Source organism: Nuphar pumila, chromosome 6, assembly GCF_984573655.1.
Source record: "Nuphar pumila chromosome 6, dmNupPumi1.hap1.1, whole genome shotgun sequence".
Lineage (NCBI taxonomy): Eukaryota > Viridiplantae > Streptophyta > Magnoliopsida > Nymphaeales > Nymphaeaceae > Nuphar > Nuphar pumila.
The window spans coordinates 3,214,257-3,232,759 of NC_143254.1; the positions used below are offsets into that span (position 1 = coordinate 3,214,257).

Here is an 18,503-nt window from a genome sequence, read left to right on the forward strand (position 1 = left end):
ATGGATTTAAAACCTTGTGAACTCTTGTGTTTATTTTTGTCTAAAGTATGCTTAGAGACTTCGTTTCTCTTGTTTGACACTTTATTACATGTTTGAAGCATGTTCATTAATGATTCATTTACGTATTAATTCATTTCATGATAATATATGCATATGCTCTTTATGGCCTTTTTGGATCTCATTCAATAAAGTATATATTGCTTATGCCTCTTCGTAGGATTATTGTGGTGTCCCTTAGTGGACTATTTTGTTATTCCCCATTATGAGGTTGTGTTTGTCCAATATTGGACCTTATGAATGCATTATGCATTCTTGCAATATGTTTCCGCTCACTCTTTAAACATGATATATGATTTTGAAAACTTTGGTTTTCTAAATTTTCTTTTCATGCTAAAGTAATTATCCTATTATGCATAAATTTTGCACCTTGTTAGGAATGTTCCTTTTTGAGTAAAGTGCAAAGATATTTTTTACTTGTTCTTTGTTGTTGTTCCTCAGGATCTTGAAGATAAGAGGAAAAGAAGTACCTTGGATAGATCATGGAAGGTGCTCATCGTTAAAGACATTGGAGGGAGACATTTACAATGACATTCGTACTGAAGGCTCTTGAAGCCTTGAGATTTTTCCTCTTGCTTTCTTCAATCTTTTCGTTCCCCCACGCAAAGCTTGAGGGGGGGTGTTAAAATGTATCATTCGACAATTGTAATATTATATATATTTTATATATATAAAGGATAATACATATTCATATATGATATATATGCACATGTATTATCCTAATTATATATATAAAATATATATTTATCTATTTATAGGCATAGGGGTAGTTTAGACATTTCATAGTTTTTACGCATATTCCATTTGGAATATGTTTGTAATTTTATTTTTAATTTTCTTTTTTATTTTTCCCTTTTTTGTGGTTTGCGCCACCTAGAGAGGCTCCCCAAAGAGTCGTTGGGGAGCCCCCAACGGTCACAAATGTGACCGTTGGGGGCTCTCAACGACTCCTTTGGGAGCCCCCTTGGTGGCCCCTCTCTTGTGTTATAAATAGGGGTCTCCCCCCTTTGTATTCTTTACTCCTTGGAGGAGCTTATGCTCTATTGTATGGGGTTTATACCCCCTTCTTCCTTCTTCTTCAATAATATTCAACTTGTGACTTTATGTCATATTTTTTGCCCCTTGTGTGGGTTTATGTATTAGCACATTATGTGCTTGTGTTGTTCCCTTTAATGGGTTTATTGGCACTTCATGTGCATGTGTATGGGTTCTTTATTGAACCTAATGTTTTCAAAGCCACTTTCTAACAGTAGGTTCTTTAATGTATCTTATTATTACTCGACCTGACTTGTCACATGCTATACACATCGCCAGTCAGTTTCAGCACGCTCCCACAACCGTTCATATGAGTGCTGTTCTTCGCATCATCAGATACTTGAAGGGCACAGTAAATAAGGGAGTATTTCTATCTTCTTCTTCTTATTTAAAATTACTTGCTTATACTGACTCAGATTGAGGAGGTGACCCTAGTAACCATCACTCCACCACTGGTTTTTGTGTTTTCTTAGGAGAATCTTTGATTTCATGGCGATGTAAAAAGCAATAGAAGGTCTCTCTGTAATCCGTTGAAGCCGAATACAGAGCCATGACATCCACTACCATGAAAATTGTATGGATTCGACGCATTTTGGAAGATATGGGAGTGCCTATTAGAGAACCAACAAAGTTGTGCTATGACAATAAAAGTGCAATCTATATTGCCAAAAACCACACCTTTCACGAGCGAACAAAGCATATAGAGATAGACTGCCATTATGTCAGGGAAGAATACTTGAAGAAGGTCATTGATCTACCATACGTGACGTCTGAGTATCAACTTGCGGAGTTCTTCACAAAAGCTCTTTGTTCGCCTAGATTTCATTTCCTTCTTGATAAACTTGCGGTTATCACACCGTAAGTTTGAGGGGGGGGGGTGTTAAAACGTATACTAAAAAACATTATTGTAAGTATAAATATATATACTTATATAAATAGAGATACATATACATATAACATATGTATACGTATCTCTATATATAAGTATATATATTTATACATTTTTCTCTTTTTACCCGAAAAGGGTATTTCAGTCTTTTTACATTTTGCGCATATTCCATTTGGAATATGTTGTATTTTTTTCCTTTTATTTTTGTAATTCTTTTTATTTTATTTTTTCCTTTTTGCATATTCAAAAAGGTGCATTGGGGGTCTCCCCAAAGGAGTCGTTGGGGAGCCCCCAACGGTCACAATTGTGACCGTTGGGAGCTCCCCAACGACTCCTTTGGGGAGCCCCCTCTTGCACCTCTTCTTTCTTGTATAAATAGGTGTGTTCCCCCTTGTTGTAAAATAAGCTTGAGAGTCTCAAGCACTTGCTTCCTTTTTTGTGAAATACATGCATTATTGCATGTTTATTATTTATACGCTTTTTGCGTATTGTGTTCAAGTGTTGTGAGAGTGCCTTCGTGCACTTCTTTTTTAAGTATTTATGCTTGTATGCGTATTGTCTCTTCGTAGACAATTTCACAGGTGTATCATATAGATATTTTAGAACTCATTTCATTATTAGCTAAGGATTGGACATGCACTTAATATCCATTCTCACCATTTGCTTAGGATATTATATGGATATGTTAATATTCAATTTTCCAATAGTTTAGTATATTATGCTCCAATACACATCTTCTCATAATGCATTGCATATGCATTTTTATGTCTGTTTTCTCATTAACATTCAGACATCATCATGTACATTCTAGTTTCAATGTAACCTTTGAAATTCTTTTCATATTTTATATTTTGCTTTATACTAACCCTGTTTTGCAGGAAATACATGTAAAATATCGATATCTTTCTTATATTAGGGATTTTTAACTTCAAATTCAATTCAAAGTTGTAATAGTTAGATATTAATGGAAATTTTATATTTCCTGTATTAGAATAAAATGTATGAGCATGTAAATATCATAAATTACTTGTTTCATTTTATTTTCTCCTTTATTTCAAAAATTCATGAATGGTGAAACACGAATGACACATGCACCACTCTAATAAAAGTTAATTAACCCTAAGCAAATGATTCACATTGATGACCATAGTCAAAATGTGGACAATACTTATGATTTTTATCTTTTATGGAATAACATTAGATCCACACTGATTCTCTTTCAAAAATCATCATATTTTTTGAATTTTCTTCCTTTATCAGAGTTTGACTTATAAATTAACTTAAGATATATATCAATGACCATAGTCAGGATATATTGAAAGTTAATTTCATTTTCGAACTCTATAGAGGCACCAAAATGTATTTTATTCTTTATCTGAATTTAAATATAGATTAACTTTATAATACATCTATGACCATAGTCAGGAAGGTATTATATTTTTAATCTTATTTTAATTCTCCTAAAGAATGAAATATGCTTTTCAATATCCAATTTTCAAATTCTTTAATTCATTTCATCATTTAAGATAAAATTACATCATATTTTCAAATTATTTCAAATTTTCTTTAAAAATCAAGTGATTTTGAGACAAATTTTCAAGTATCTTCTTCATTTCTCAAATCAATCTTCAATTCTTATTCATAAATTCAAATTCATCTTTCTATTCTCAATTCTATTTTATTTCAAAATTCAAAAATTCAATATTCCAATTTCAAAGTTCAATTTAACTTTGAAATTTTGAATTCATCTCTAAATTCAAAAATTCAATTTCCAACTCAAATCAAATTTCAGAGTTCAATTCAACTTTGAAATTCCAAATTCATTTCCAGGATCAAGATTCAATTTTAAATTCGATTCAATATTCAAAATCAAATTTCAAAGTGCAATTCAACTTTGAAATTTCCAGATTCATCTCTTGATTTCAAAATTCAAGTTTGAAAATCAAGTTCCATTCTCTATCCTTCTTTCCAAATTCAAAAATCGATTTAGGATCTCTCAGATCCAATTTCAGGTTTCATCTAGATTTCCAAAATCCAATTCTATCTTCAAATTCCATTTGGATTTCTCAAATCCAATTCCAAGTTCCATCTGGATTTCCAAAATCCAATTCTATTTTCAAAGTCCATTTGGATTTCTCAAATCCAATTCCATTTTCAAAATTCCATTTCCAAATCTAGATTTCCAATCCAAATCCTATCTTGAATTCCATATTTCAAAACCAATTCTATTTTTGAATCTCATCTGGATTTCTTAAAATCCAAAATTCTATTTCCAAAATCCCTTTGGACTTCTTAAATCCATTCTATTTCCAAATTCCTCTGATCTCAAAACCTGAAATCCAGAATTCAGTTCCATTTTCAAAATTCATCTAGATTTCCAATTTCACCTTTCAAATTTCAAAGTCTAAATTCAATTCCAAAATTCCAGATTCAATCTCCATTTCAAATTCCATTCTCATCTTCAAAATTCTATTTCAATTTTTTTATCTTCAATATTGAATCTTCCTTCTTAAAAAACAAACTTAAAGTCATTTCAAGTCTTTTTTATCTCAGATATGATTCCAACTTCAGAATTTCGAGTTGTCTTTCTCAAAACTCAAGTTGATTCTAAACTTTGAGTTTATATCCAAAAATTCAACTTTTTCAAGTCAACTTCAACTTTCAAAAACCATCTTTTCACAATATTCTCAAATTTATTTTAAAATCACTTGGATAAATCTCAGAAGTTCTAAAATTATTCTTCTCAAAAGCATACATCTTTGCATTTGCATTGCACAAGCATGATTCTTTGTGCATTTTAGACTCAAAATAAATTCTTAGACAATATTTAGGCAAAGCAAAAGACATAAGTTCGATCCTTGGTTCAATTACCTCTGGTAAAGGCGTCAGGAACGGTCGAACCTCGTACCGACGAGTGAATCCTGTCTCTCAATTTTTCCGCAAATTTTAAAAAACGTAGACGAGTAAATTTCAAAACATTTTTCAAAATTTTAGGTCAAGTGAGACCTTTGCAAAAGAGTTCCTCTTCTTTCTTTCTCATTCTCTCTTCTTTTCTATCTTTTATTCCCCTTAAAAAAGGGAATAGAGGCTAGAAAGGGAAAGAGAAGGAAAAGAGGGAACACAAGAGGAAAATTTTTGCAATGATCACAATAGTTTGATAACTATTTAATAGGTCGGGTCTATCATATTTTCTTATTGTAGGAAAGGGTATTATTATACATAATTTATTCTTATCTAATCTCTCTATTTAAGTGAGATTAGACCTAATGAGGGTTAACGATTCTTTCTCTCTCTCTCTTTTCTAGTTTTCTTGAAACCCTAGCTGACTTTAACAACGATCAAAGTTCAATTCATTGAAAACAACATTCCTGGATATTTTGATGTGCTTACTCACAAAATCATAGCATCTATACCCTTTATAGTCGTCAGTATAACCCACAAATTTGCACTTCAAGGCCTTATTCTGGAACTTGTGCTGCATTGAACTGTCAACATGAATATAACATATACAACCAAAATCTCGCAAATCACGATAGTTTGGATGAACTCCATGCAAAGAAAAATAGGGTGATTTATCTTCCAGAATACTCATGGGCAATTGGTTTATGACATAGACTGCTGAATGGAAGGCTTCTGCCCAAAAGGTAACTGAAAGTTTACTATCATGCATCATGCACATTGCACTCTCGACAATATGGCGATGCTTCTGTTCAACAATCCAATTCTGTTGAGGTGTATGAGGACAAGACACCCGCCTACTTATTCCATTTGTTTGTAGAAAATTAATAAAGTTATTTGAAGAGAACTCACTCCCTCCATCACATTGGAAACAGAGAATATCCTCAGAGAATTAATTTTGAACAAAAGAATGAAAATTCTGAAATGACTTGATGGTTTCAGATTTACATTTCATAAAGAAGATCCATGTATAACGAGAATATCTATCAACAAATATGAGATAATATCTAATTTCAGACATAGAGGGAACTAGAGCAAGACTTCAAACATCAGAACAAATAATTTCAAACGGTTTTGAAGCTCTTTTATTAATATAATGAAATGGAAGAACATGACTCTTACACTGAAGACAACTAGAACATTTTTTATCAGCAACACTTAATCTTAGACTTTTGGGAATAAGACCGCTTGAAACTAGCTTTTCAATAAAACGACAGCTACAATGACCCAGACGGCCATGCCAAAGATTTGGCTTTACACATTCAGAAAGACTAAAGACACTCATAGGAAGTACTGAAGAAGATGACGAGGTGAGCTTCAAGGTGGAACCAACAGGCTGAATACAAGTGGAAGGATTCTCTTGGAAGATGTACATGTTCCCTTGTCGTTTTCCTTCAGCGAACGTTTCCCTCGTGTAATGGTCCTTGACACAAACAGAAAAAGGAGTAAACTCAACTGAAGCATTAATATCATCTACAAGCTTAGAGACAAAAACAATATTTTTCTTGATGTTTGGAGCATGAATGACATTTGAAAGAGTGAGCGAAGAATTGAACATAGGAATGACAGAGTTTCCGATGTGGGAAATATGGTGATGAGACCCGTCTCCGATGACTATATTATTTCTACCAGCATAAGGAACAAGAGTTAAGAGCTTGCCAACATCACCAATAACATGAGTGGCTGCACCGGAATCAACATACCAAGTGCTTTTAAATTCAATTCAGATAAAGCAAATAACAACTCCTTGACTTCTTCGCTATTCTTCAATTTATTTGTGCCTTTTCTTGTTTCCGATTGCTTTCCTCTATTTCGAGGATTAAACCAACAATTAGCTTTGATATGCTTCCTTTTGTTGCATAGAAAACAAGTGGGTATTGTTCTTTGCCTCTGCGAATTAGGGGGAATATTGGGTGTAGGTAATATTCCACGACTCCCTTGTCCATTCCTTTCTTGGCCCCCCTTTTACTGAAAATCATACCTACTGCTTCCTCGCCCATAGGCAACCCCTCTAGGAAGAACATCTTGTGCTCTAATGTGAGTGTGAGTGTCTTCAGAAAATCCCTTCAAAGTCATCTCATACTTTAAGAGCTTGACACGAAGATCTTCAAATGTAGGTAAATCTGACAAACACAATAAGTAACCATCATATGATAATCGGGTCCCAGCCCGTTCAAAGTTTGTTGCACCATATTTTTGTCACTAACTGCGCATCCCATGATGGCCAATTGATCTGTAATGGTCTTCATTTTGTTTAAGTACTCCATTATCATGGAGTACTTCCTCATTTTTTGAAACTCCTTTAAAAATTGTACTCGGGCCTGAGAAACTTGAGAATATGTCTGAACAAGTCGATGCCATAACTGCATAGCTGAACAGTCATCTGGGATTGCCGCAAGCACCTTTTGTGACAGAGTGAAAGTGATATAGGCAACCAACGCTTGATCTCGCTTCATCCAGGATACATACTCTAGATTCCTTACATATGTAATAGAAAGGTCTTCCTCACCATTCTTGTCGTCTTGTGGTATGAATTCTGGAGGAACAGGAACAGAGCCATTCAGATGTCCAAAAAAATTCTGACTTCTTATGAATGGGATGATTTGTCTCTTCAAGGTTAAGAAATTGGAGTTGTTTAGTTTCTCAGACACGAGTTGACTAAGAAAATTTGAAAAAAGACCAGATTGAGTAGGAAATGAATCCATATTCTATTGAAATCAAAATCGAGAAAGAATAAGGTTTTTAGGACTTTAGGATAAGAACCCAATCACAATAGGGTCTTCAAATATAATTCAAAACAAATATTTAATAATTTCAGAGAATCTGCTACCTTTTCTTTTTTTTAATGATCTGCAAACCTGAGGCAGAAAACCTGACTATGCAGTAAAAAAACTGTTCAGAATAAAAAATTAAAATTCAACTAGTAAGAGGCACGTTACTTTGAAAATAACGTGTTTTCTTTTCCAAATGAGAAGAAATCCAAAACAGAGAAGTGAATAAGTTCAAAGGTGATATCAGTTAATCAAGGCAGATCTGAGATCATGTCCAGATTAGAATCTGATCTGACTTCAATTTGGAAAAGTAGAGAGAACAAGTTTGACGTGATTTCAACCTTTGAAATCATGCATAGATCAAATATGATCTTGCATGATTATGTAAACTTGTTATTTGGGTTAAATCACGTGCAACAATATGAAAAGAAGAATCATAAGAGAATAAAAAATCTGGAGAAAGAAAGAATGTCAATGTGAGAAAAATCCAAGATTTGGATTTTGGAAGAAAAGGGATGCACATTAACTGGAATAGATTCAAGATGCGATTTAAAAGAAAAGAATAAAAAAAGGAAGAACGATAAAAACAATAGAAAGAGAGAAGGCAGGGAGAATAGATATGAACCGATAGAGAGATACCTCAGAAGAAGACAAATAAACTCGACTGGATGCTCATAAGAAGAACACGATCTTCAAGGTCAGATCTTCAGCTCTGATACCATGATAGAAATCGTGGATTCCGTTATTCTACCACAAGAACTGAAACAGAATAGGAGAGAGAACGTGTCTGCTGCAGAATCCTCAATCAGGGATCTGCGTATTAGGCATCTCATTAAGTATAAGGTAATACAAACATTAGGGTACAAAAATATCCTTTACATATAGACTTAAATACAATTAAGCCCATCGGTTATGTGTAACATAATAAACTCGGTTTGGGTCTGGATCGGAGATCCAAATCCAAATATATGAAGTACGACTTCTTTTCACGCCCACCGAAGGTGAGCTCCTTCAAGTAACCTTGTAGTCACCGAGAGAGAGATAGAGAAGGGGGAAGAGGCAAATCGAGAGAGAGAGGAAGAGAGAGAGGGGGGGAAGAGGCAAATCGAGAGAGAGAGGGAAATCGAGAGGGGAAAAAGACGAGAGCGAGAAAGAGGTGAAAGTCGAGACCAGAGGGAGAGAGACGGGGAAGACGAGAAGGAGAGGGGAAAGATGAGAGCGAGACCAGGGAGAGAGAGAGAAGATGGAGGTCGAGGGTTTTGAGACCAGAGAGAGGGGGGAGGTGGGGGAGGATGTATTAAGTGGGGCGGGACCAAAATGGCCCCTCCTTTTTGACCTTGGTTTGACCAATGTAAAACATAAACCAAAAAATAGGTTCTGGGTTGTACCCAACCCAGAGTAGTGCAGGACCCAACCCACAGCGTACCTGCACTGTGTTCGGTACCCGCCTTTGTGTTGATGTGTGTCGACACGGGTATGCCGGTCAATCTGGCGTGTCTGTTACATAGATCTTGGCTTGCTTATCTTGAATTTTGAAATAGGCTTGGGTGGTCATGGACTCCTAAAACACTGACCACGCTGTAAACCTTGGTCTAGATGGAATCTCTTGGTTAAGATTTAACAGGCTGCAATTTACATGAAAATTTTAGAAGCATTTTTTTTTTTATATTTTTAACTACCGAAATGTCAATATCTATTGAAGAAGATGACAGTCGGTTGTCTGCTATTTGCATGAAAAATATTGGAGGTCTTTTTATTTTTAACTGCTGAAATGTCAATATCTGGCAAAGAAGATGGCTGTCAGTGTATATATTTTTTGTGAATCTCATTTCTTTTTGTGATGTTTAAGGGATGTCTTGTTGCTTTTGTATATTTTTTGACAATTTTGCTAAAAGTTTTCTAAAAGACTAACTTAGAGCTTTATGTGATTTATGCTATGTTATGACTCTTATGCTTCATGATGATTCTTATGTCTCTTGCTTGCCTTGTGATTTTCTGTTCATGCTTCAAGTTCTGGAGGACCTAAGGCAGCTTGTCTATTTTGTTCTTGCATTAAGTATTACTTGTTTTTGCCTTTCAACCTGTAGACCTGGATCTCAGATCACCCTTTTTTTGCATTCAACTTCTGTTTTATGTACAGGTTTTCACAATACAGGCGTCAATGTCAGTTGCCAATTTGGGTCCGACCTCATGTTAAGGTCTTCCTTTGTTTTGTGTTTCTGCTTCTGCATATCTGCTATATAATATCTAAGCATCATTATATCAATTGCCTAGATTTTCTAACGTCATGATATGTTGGCACCATTTTAGTTTATATAGTTTAAAGAGCATATCATGTTTTTTTTGTAGCATCTCCAGATTTGATATGTCAAAAAAATATCACAATGCTACCATGATATTTTCATAATCTCTTTTGTTCCTGTTTTAAAATTTTGTCTTTGTTGATGTTACCATGAAAAATATTAATAGTGTTATTTTGGTTTTCAAAAGGTTTCCCTTTTTTCATACCAACAGTTTCCTGACAATACCATTTATTTTGTAAATCATCTTTCTAAAATTGCTAATACGGATGATGATTATGCATCTGACTAAATCCCCTTCTACAGTGTTACTCAAGATTTGGAGATGCAGCTTTTACATTGACGCGATTTTTCCGTGATATTGGTATGTCGGATCACACAACGTCAGGAAAAAAAGACAATCTAAAAACAGGTTCACAATATTAATATTTTTGCCCAACCCTTTTCGTCATGGCTGTTCTATATGACTATCATACCATCTGGATGCAGCACCTTTGATTTCTTCATTTTTTCTTAAGCTGTTTCAACTTTCAAAATTCTAAATAGGTTATATTTCTTGGTTCGTTTCATTTAGTGCTATAAAAGTACTTTTATCTGTCTTGAGTCTCATCATTTTCCACATCTTCATCCTTCATATTGATGTTAGTTTGTACTTTGTAATACTTTCCTGCCTTAACATCTAATATTCTGTAAAAGTCATGTTTCATATTTGGTGCTACCTGCTTCCTTTTTTTCATTGTTTTATATATTTTCTTGTCTTTGATTATTTTAAACTCACCATGTTTGGTAGTGTAGTTGACATATCATGCTGTCTTTTCTTGGTCTCACGTCATGTTTTGTCAAAACTAGCATGTAGGTCAGATGAAGTGTTTGTGTGGCATAACTTCATCCTCACTTATAATGCATTTATTGTAGGTTCATAGCATGGGACTTAAATTATGTATTATTAGTGAAAATTGATACTATTTCTTCTCAATCTCTGTACAGTCGAGGCAAACTCTCTGAATACAAACCTTGAAGAAGGAACACCTGGAGATCTAGGCAAAGCTATGCCATTTGTATCAGAGTTGTCAAAGCTAGCGCCTCGTATGTCTTTATTCCAGTTGTCTGCTTCCTTTCTTCATTTCTAGGGCAATCATGTATTAGAAGTTTTTCACTGACTATATATTACTGTTGACTTGCATATTCTTTAAGAGCAATTTCAAACACTATCTAGGTTTGTGGTTCATAATTTCATGTTTTTGACTCATTTAGGTTTTGTTGTATACTTAAACACTTATTCAGATGTAGGATGAACTAAAATTTAAATGCATCTTGGACTAGTGCATGCCTGTATCATCCGAAGAAGAGTTGTGGTGGGGCTATTCAGGATGGGTTGTCTCCATTAGTTGGTCATGTGTACAATTTGATGGTGTCCTTTGCATCTTAGAATCTTGCTACTTTATTTAATGGGGTTTCCTTCCTGAAGCTTGGCCTAATTGTTTTTACGATCTTTGTTGCATAAATTTATCTCCAACTAGATAAGATGTGTATCTGTTCACAATAGCATTGCTGCACTTGCATAAATAGTGAGTGGATGCTGTATGTATAAATAAATAACAAAACGAAATTTCATAAAATGGAGATAATTATGGCTGAAGAAAACTGAAGTTCCCATATGAAACTGATTGCACGCAGATATAAGACTTGTCATTTTACTTTTTTGCTTTTTCTTTTCGTGTTAACATACATAACTGGCTATATGATTGAAAGTGGTGCAATCTGTGCATGTTAACTTAATGTGGTTGCTGCCATTGCCCTGGACTCAGCTTCGACTTGACAACAACCCGTTGCTTCCGACTACTCAAAGATATCAAATTTTTGTCAATATAAACACTCTAACGACCCCAATTGACCCTCATAAAAATAGTGATTTTTTTAAAAGCAATTGCGGAAACTCACCTAAGGATCCGGGGTATCACAAATTTAATATGCCAAACCACAAACCATACTCTTATTGAATCAACTAAAAAAATAAGTCAAACTTTATTAATAGAACTGAGTCCAGGGAAAACCCTAAGGGTTTTCCCTTTAAAAAAAATTTTAACGCTCGCGCAGCCGCGGGCCTTCATTCCCCCCCCCCCCCCCCCTGCTGATACTTTGGGGTTTCCCGATTTGTGTCCTCTTGTGCCCTTTAAATCACGCAAAGGTGAGGGGGAAGCCCTCACCCCTGCGCTCCTCCTCCTCTCCCTCTCGATTGTGCACTCTCTCTCGTTCTAGGCGTGTGACCGAACCCCGATGCCGACGCCACATCTCCTTCTTCGTCTCCTTCATCTGTTTGCCGAAGGGCCGGCAGGAGGCCGACGACTCCTTGCCGTCCCCTCCCGCTTTCTCTGTGCGTTCGCCGGAAGGTCGGTGCCTTCCTGCCGCGTCCTTCCCCTCTCTCTCTCTCTCTCTCTGCGTTCGCCGGAAGAAAAGTCGGGAGCATTTTTTTTGTCCAAAAATTGGACACAATTGACCCTTGGTGCGTTGACCGCACCCAGGGTCCCTTTGACAACACCGGGTGTCGCTCCCACATGCGCACCCGCGTCGCGTCGCGTCGCGTCGACGCGGGTGCGGCACCCAGTTTGCCGAGTCCCTGTGACATAGACCTCAAATATATAGTTGATGCAATTGGATGTGGTCACTAGACAAACTAATGAATAAACAACACTTTGCTAAAAGGAAAAATCAGATAGAAGAGAAGAAGGGAAATCAATATGATTAATATTTCAGACCGAAAGCATAAAAAAAAACTAAACCGGAAGGGGCAACGGTCAGATCTGATTTCCCAAAGGATGTGGATAGATCAGATCTGATTCACAAGAATAGAATATGAAGCAACTAGATATGATAAAACAAACTGGACAAAGATCAGGAAACAGACAGAATATCAGGAAAATATGAGAGAAGATAAGAAGTGAGTAGAGAGAGAATTAGGAGAAGGCACTTCAAGATCTATTAATGCATACCTTGGAAGAGCCCCATCAATTGATCGGGCACTCTGATACCATAATAGATTTAAGTATCTTCAATTTTATCATTCCTACACAAGAAGAGAAGAGGAGAAAATAGAAGCAAGGGCCGGCCTTCGATCCAAACCTTATGCAAGAGGTAGTCATCAATGGTATGCAAATCTGCGGCCAAGCGAAATGAAAAATGCTTGGAACTTTGGACAGAACCAGAGAAGATGTTCCAAAGTCTCCTCATCTGCTTGGCACATACAGCAAAAACTGGTGCGGTGCATACTTTCTCCCTTTGAGTTGTCTTGTCAGTTAGCGACACCAACCATGTGAATGCCTTTTCCCTTGGCGAAGCCCCAAAACTCTAGATCGCTATCCTTGGCAAAAGGCTGCATGCTGGGTAGGAGAAACAAACTATAAAATGATTCAATTGCATATTCACCTGAGCCATTACTGCTTTAAATAAACAATTCATTATAGTTTGTGGGAGTGCAAGTTGATAGCCAATTTAACATATGCAGCCAGTCCCCAATTTCACTATCCTTGAGGTTCCTTTGAAATTGAATTGACCACCCCATACTTGGCTCCCAACTGAATTGATCAACCCCACCTTTGGCTCTCCCAACAGTCCTTTACAGCTACCTCTTTATCCTGGGCAACAATAAACAGTGAAGAGAATTGCTCAGCAAGAGTTTGCTCCAGAGTTACCGGAAGCTTCTTAGATAGGTAGGAAGCTCGCTTCCCGGAAACTCACTTTGGAAGCACAATACTCCTCGCTTCCAAAACTTGATGGAAACCTCGATCACCCCACGCTTCTCCTATGCTTTCCACACGTTTCATCTATTCTTCTTATATGTTTTCTTACTCAACTTTTCATATTTTTATGTGTTTTCTCTCATGCTTTCTCTAAATTGGTAGTCATCATTTTTAGATTTTGTTAAATTTTTAATTTTTACACTTAAAAATTATGAAATTTAATATTAGTCACTTTTATTTTAATTTTTATTTTGTTTCATTTTGATTCTCATTCAATTCTTATATATATATTTTTATTCTTCGCTTCCCGCTTCCTATATATTGTAAAATACATCGCTTCTCGCTTCCGCATCCTGTATTGTTTTCTGCTTCTTCTTCCTAGTCTGGCAACCTTGGTTTGCTCTCCGTACCATTTATCCATCCAGAACTGCAACCTATAAATGCTACCAAGTTTGATCATCAGCAGGGTTGCAAAGTCTTGAAGTAGAGTTAGCCAGTCTTTCCAGATGGCTGAGTCCCTCTTCCAAGCATTGGTGACCACCCACTTCAAAGGCCAATCTCCAATTTCATATTTGAATCTGATTAAGTTTTCCCTGGTCTGTCGGCAGTCAGTAGTGCCCACCACCACTTAGCCAGCAATGTATTGTTATGTAGATGAATCCTACTGATGCCCAGGCCCCCACAATGAACATGAAGAATAACTGCTTCCCAGCTGACAAGATGACCAACCCTGCTGCCACTAGTCCCTCCATAAAAAATCATGCATGATCTTATTCTTTCTCTCGGTATTTCTGTGAGTCCTAACCATAACCATTAGGTAAGATAGGATGGAAGCTGTCACGTGCTTCACCACAGTTATTCTGCCTATGAATGATAGGTATCTTGAGGTCCTTGAGTTTGTTTTTCAGTGTGGCCTTTTGATCTCAATAATATCTTTTGACAAGCCAAAAAATCATTACACTGTCTGTGTCTTTGCTTTGTAGATTAAAGACCTGGACTCTGGTCCGTCTGCCTAGGCTGGAAATAGCACATATTGCTTTATCTTAATCAGTTCCTCATGTTATCGTTGCAGTGTTAATGATTGGTTATATATGCATGATGCTTCTAGAGAAGCATTTTTTTGCATGGGTTCCTTAATTGTGCATGCTTTATATTGTATGGAGGTTATGTCAGTAGTTCACACCTGTTTGTGACTTTCTTATCTAATGGAAGTGCAAAGGCAGCATAATTGGTCGTGCTAGCATAGAATAGACTGATGACATAAATTGTGGTCTGATGGATGTTCTTGACGTTAGAAATTATATTTCTCCCTTTTACTCTGCTTCACTCTTATTTGAGAAGTACCATTCTTGTTGTTGAGTATCCTGGCCTCGTGTATGTGCTGATAAAAATCAATTATTGTCTTTAGTCACAGACATTTGTGATGCTGTATGTTATTTTGGCAATAAAGTTTTTGATGTATTTCTCCTATTGCGAAAAGTTCATGATCTTTGTGTTGCAATCTTCTGCAGGGAATTGCATTAGCACAAAGTTTGAGGAGCACAATAATGCAATCTTGTCTTCAAAAACTATTGTACCTTTGGTAATTATTTTGTTGATCCGTCTGCTGCACCTCAGTTCTATAGATAATCTTTGACCTGTCATTCTTATTTTGGAATCTTCATAGCAGGATGAGGGGCCTTCCAGAACTGTCATCAGTAGCTGCTCTAAACAGCCATTATCTTCTGTACTTGCAGCAAATAGAGTCACCAGCAATCATCAAACTGTTCAGATTATTCCTGCCAACCTCTCTACCCTTGGTGCTGGTAAATTTGACAATCACCTGACAAAACCATCACATTTGCTTCATACTTTATGTGGTGATGAGAAGGCTGAAAACTTTGAACAAAAAGATTGTGAAGTGGTTGACCTGTCAAGTGACATAACTGTGGATGAAAAGCGGGGGGAGGATGAGGTGACAATGCCTTGTTCTTCAAAAAAGGCTAAACTTTTGGATACAAAACCAGCGAAAGTAAAAACTTCCAAGTCTTATAGGCAGATTTATCTGGATACAGAATGTTCACCATGCAATTCTTTCACTGTAGATGGTTCTGAAAAAAATGCCTTGGAGTTATCAGCATCTGCAAGAGAAAGTGGTTATTGTTGTAGAGAAGAAAGCACTAAACATGCTTCCCTAAGTGCAGAAGTGATGGTTGACAATGGTGTGAACTTGGAAAAGTTTAGTCAATCTAGCACTTGTAGTCATAATTCTATTACTCATGGTGATGAGAAAACTATGCAAGCATCTGATTTTTTAAAGCAGGTATGTATCTTGATTTTTTTCGTAGGCGTCCTATAAGCACAACCCTTTTTGTTACTTTGAAATCCTTTCCCATTATAAGAAAAAAGGTATCGTTCATCTTGGTAATTTAAGAAACTCAAAATGGTATTTGCCATTTTGACCATTTTGGTTCTCCCATTCCATAGTGTATGCTCCCTTATTGTCCTCAATTTAGTTTTTCTCCCTATGTTTTCTTGCTTCATTTACATCATAGTTAGGTGCTTTGTTTTTTTGTTTTCTAAGCAATAACATGCATGAGAGCAGATACAATATAATAAAGGTGTGAGAACAGAAAATACACAAGCATATTAAGCATACGACTCTGACCAAGAAAGGAAGCAGTCGTGCACATACACGTGTAACAGCTAGCAAGAATGCATGAAATTGCAGTGGGAGGCATTGTAGTTAAGCACATAGCAAAGATCATAGGCAATAACTGTAATGATCCCAACTGACCCTCGTAAAAATAGTGGATTTTTTTTAAAACAATTGCAGAAACAAACCCAAGGATATGGGGTCTCATAGATTTAATATACCAAACCACAAACTAAACTGTGCATTGAATCAACGAGGAATAAATCAATTTTTATTAATTCAATAAATATTGTCAAATAGACTAAGACAGTAAAATCGTCTATATCAAGAATGATCCACTCTGTCAGAGAACCAGAAACCAGAAACCAGTCACACATGGCTCGCAGTATCCAACCAACAAGTCAAGACATCACTGAACATCCGATTCTGTAAAACTGTTTTATGAAAACGGGTAAGAACTAAAGTCCTTCGTACAAATTCTTCTAAAAATCCAAACAATACAGGTATAACATAAACCAAATTTATACATAAATTTCAGAAGAATATCACAATAACAATATACTGTAATCAACTTATTATTCAAGCATTTAAACAAGATATCATGCAATAACAAATATCATGTGAAACAAAATAAGCATGAATGCGTGAATGAATGTTGAACAATAAATATGCATGATTCAATGCACATGCATGAATAACTTATTAAGTTATTTATTAGAGTTGCTTTTGCATGCATGTTCCTATTAAATGCATACAAGTTTAATTTTCACTTTTCCTTAAACTTGCGAATATTCAAAACGGTTACAAATTCTCGAAGTTTAAGTTAAGTTCCCAATTGTAGCTTAACACAATTTGTATTTTATTACTGAGTTCCACACTTGTTCCTCGACTGATATTAGGAATCCTCACCTGATGTCGGGACATCAATGAAAATCCCCAACCATTGACGCCACTTTCTTGGTATACCAAAACTACAGTTGAGTCAACACCACCCTAAGGCAAAGTAGTGAAAATCTCACTAAAACTGTAGTTGGGAGGCGAACCACCACATCGGGTTTAGGGGCACAATCGTACATGGAGTTTTAGTATCCTTACGGTCCCCCAAGACCACCATCCAAGATTCCCACACTGTGGAAGGGACATCAAGGAAGAGATTAATTACATTGTTTGGTCTCTTTTACCTTTTCAAATAATTTCAAGTTCTTTACATAAGAACCGTTTTGCAAATTCACATGCAAAACCAACTTCGAGCCCTGGCCCACACAATTTACCACTGCCCTTATGTTCTTTTTGTCAACTATGTCATTATAACTCTCACATTCTTGCAGATTTACGCAATAGGCCCCGTTCGTGCTCCGCGGCCCGACCCTCGTATTATCCTCACGCATAGGCGTACGCAGCTACACAACATTCCGAGGTAGGGTAAAGTCGCACAAAGGGCAATAAATGAACCTATTTAAGTTGAAATAATTAAGATGCCCATGCTAGATATGCTTAGATTTATATTGCTTCTGCATTGCATATTTTCTTGTTTGCATATTTATGAGGCGAGGTATGATTTTACTCTTTGAGTATTAATTTGCGTATTTGTTTATGTGGTTGAAGGTAGTTTTGTACTTTTTGCAATACTTATGCCCTTAATTGCTTGCATATATACTTGCCTGTACGTTCCTATGGGTCGATGTACAATTTCATTCTTCGATCATTATTTTGCATAGTTGTTTATGAGTTGAGGTGTGGTTTCGTATTTCTTGAAATACATATGCCCTTGTTTGCTTGCATCCATTTTTGCCTGCACGTTTCCTTTGAGTGAGGTACGACTTCGTGTCTCGTGTATTACTTATGACCTTATGTGTTTGCCTATCTAAGTGGTCAAGGTATGGTTTTGGTACCTCGTGTGTTACTTATTGTTAGAACTTCAATTTCCTCCTAGGCTGATCTGCAAAAGAGGGAAAGGTGAGAAGAAAAAGGGAGAAAGAAGATAGACGCTGAGTCGATTTTACTGCACACAGGCTGGCGATATTCTTTTTCCCAATGTATTATCGTGGCCTGGCTTAATGTATTTAAGCATTAGGTATTAGGTTACACTTGAATAAGTTACAAATTACATGCGTGCCCTAG

The 18,503-nt window shown here is 36.2% G+C and overlaps 1 protein-coding gene across 1 annotated transcript in view; it reads left to right on the forward strand.

The window, feature by feature from the left end:
• The window catches only part of LOC149833670 (RAD3-like DNA-binding helicase protein), a 147,350-nt gene that overhangs the window by 106,645 nt on the left and 22,202 nt on the right, over nucleotides 1-18,503 (forward strand). The window contains exons 18-22 of the mRNA XM_090009195.1: nucleotides 9,851-9,908; nucleotides 10,317-10,374; nucleotides 10,998-11,096; nucleotides 15,259-15,329; nucleotides 15,417-16,049. Of these exons, the coding sequence (XP_089865321.1) occupies nucleotides 9,851-9,908; nucleotides 10,317-10,374; nucleotides 10,998-11,096; nucleotides 15,259-15,329; nucleotides 15,417-16,049 (919 nt within the window). The remainder of the gene's footprint in view (nucleotides 1-9,850; nucleotides 9,909-10,316; nucleotides 10,375-10,997; nucleotides 11,097-15,258; nucleotides 15,330-15,416; nucleotides 16,050-18,503) is intronic.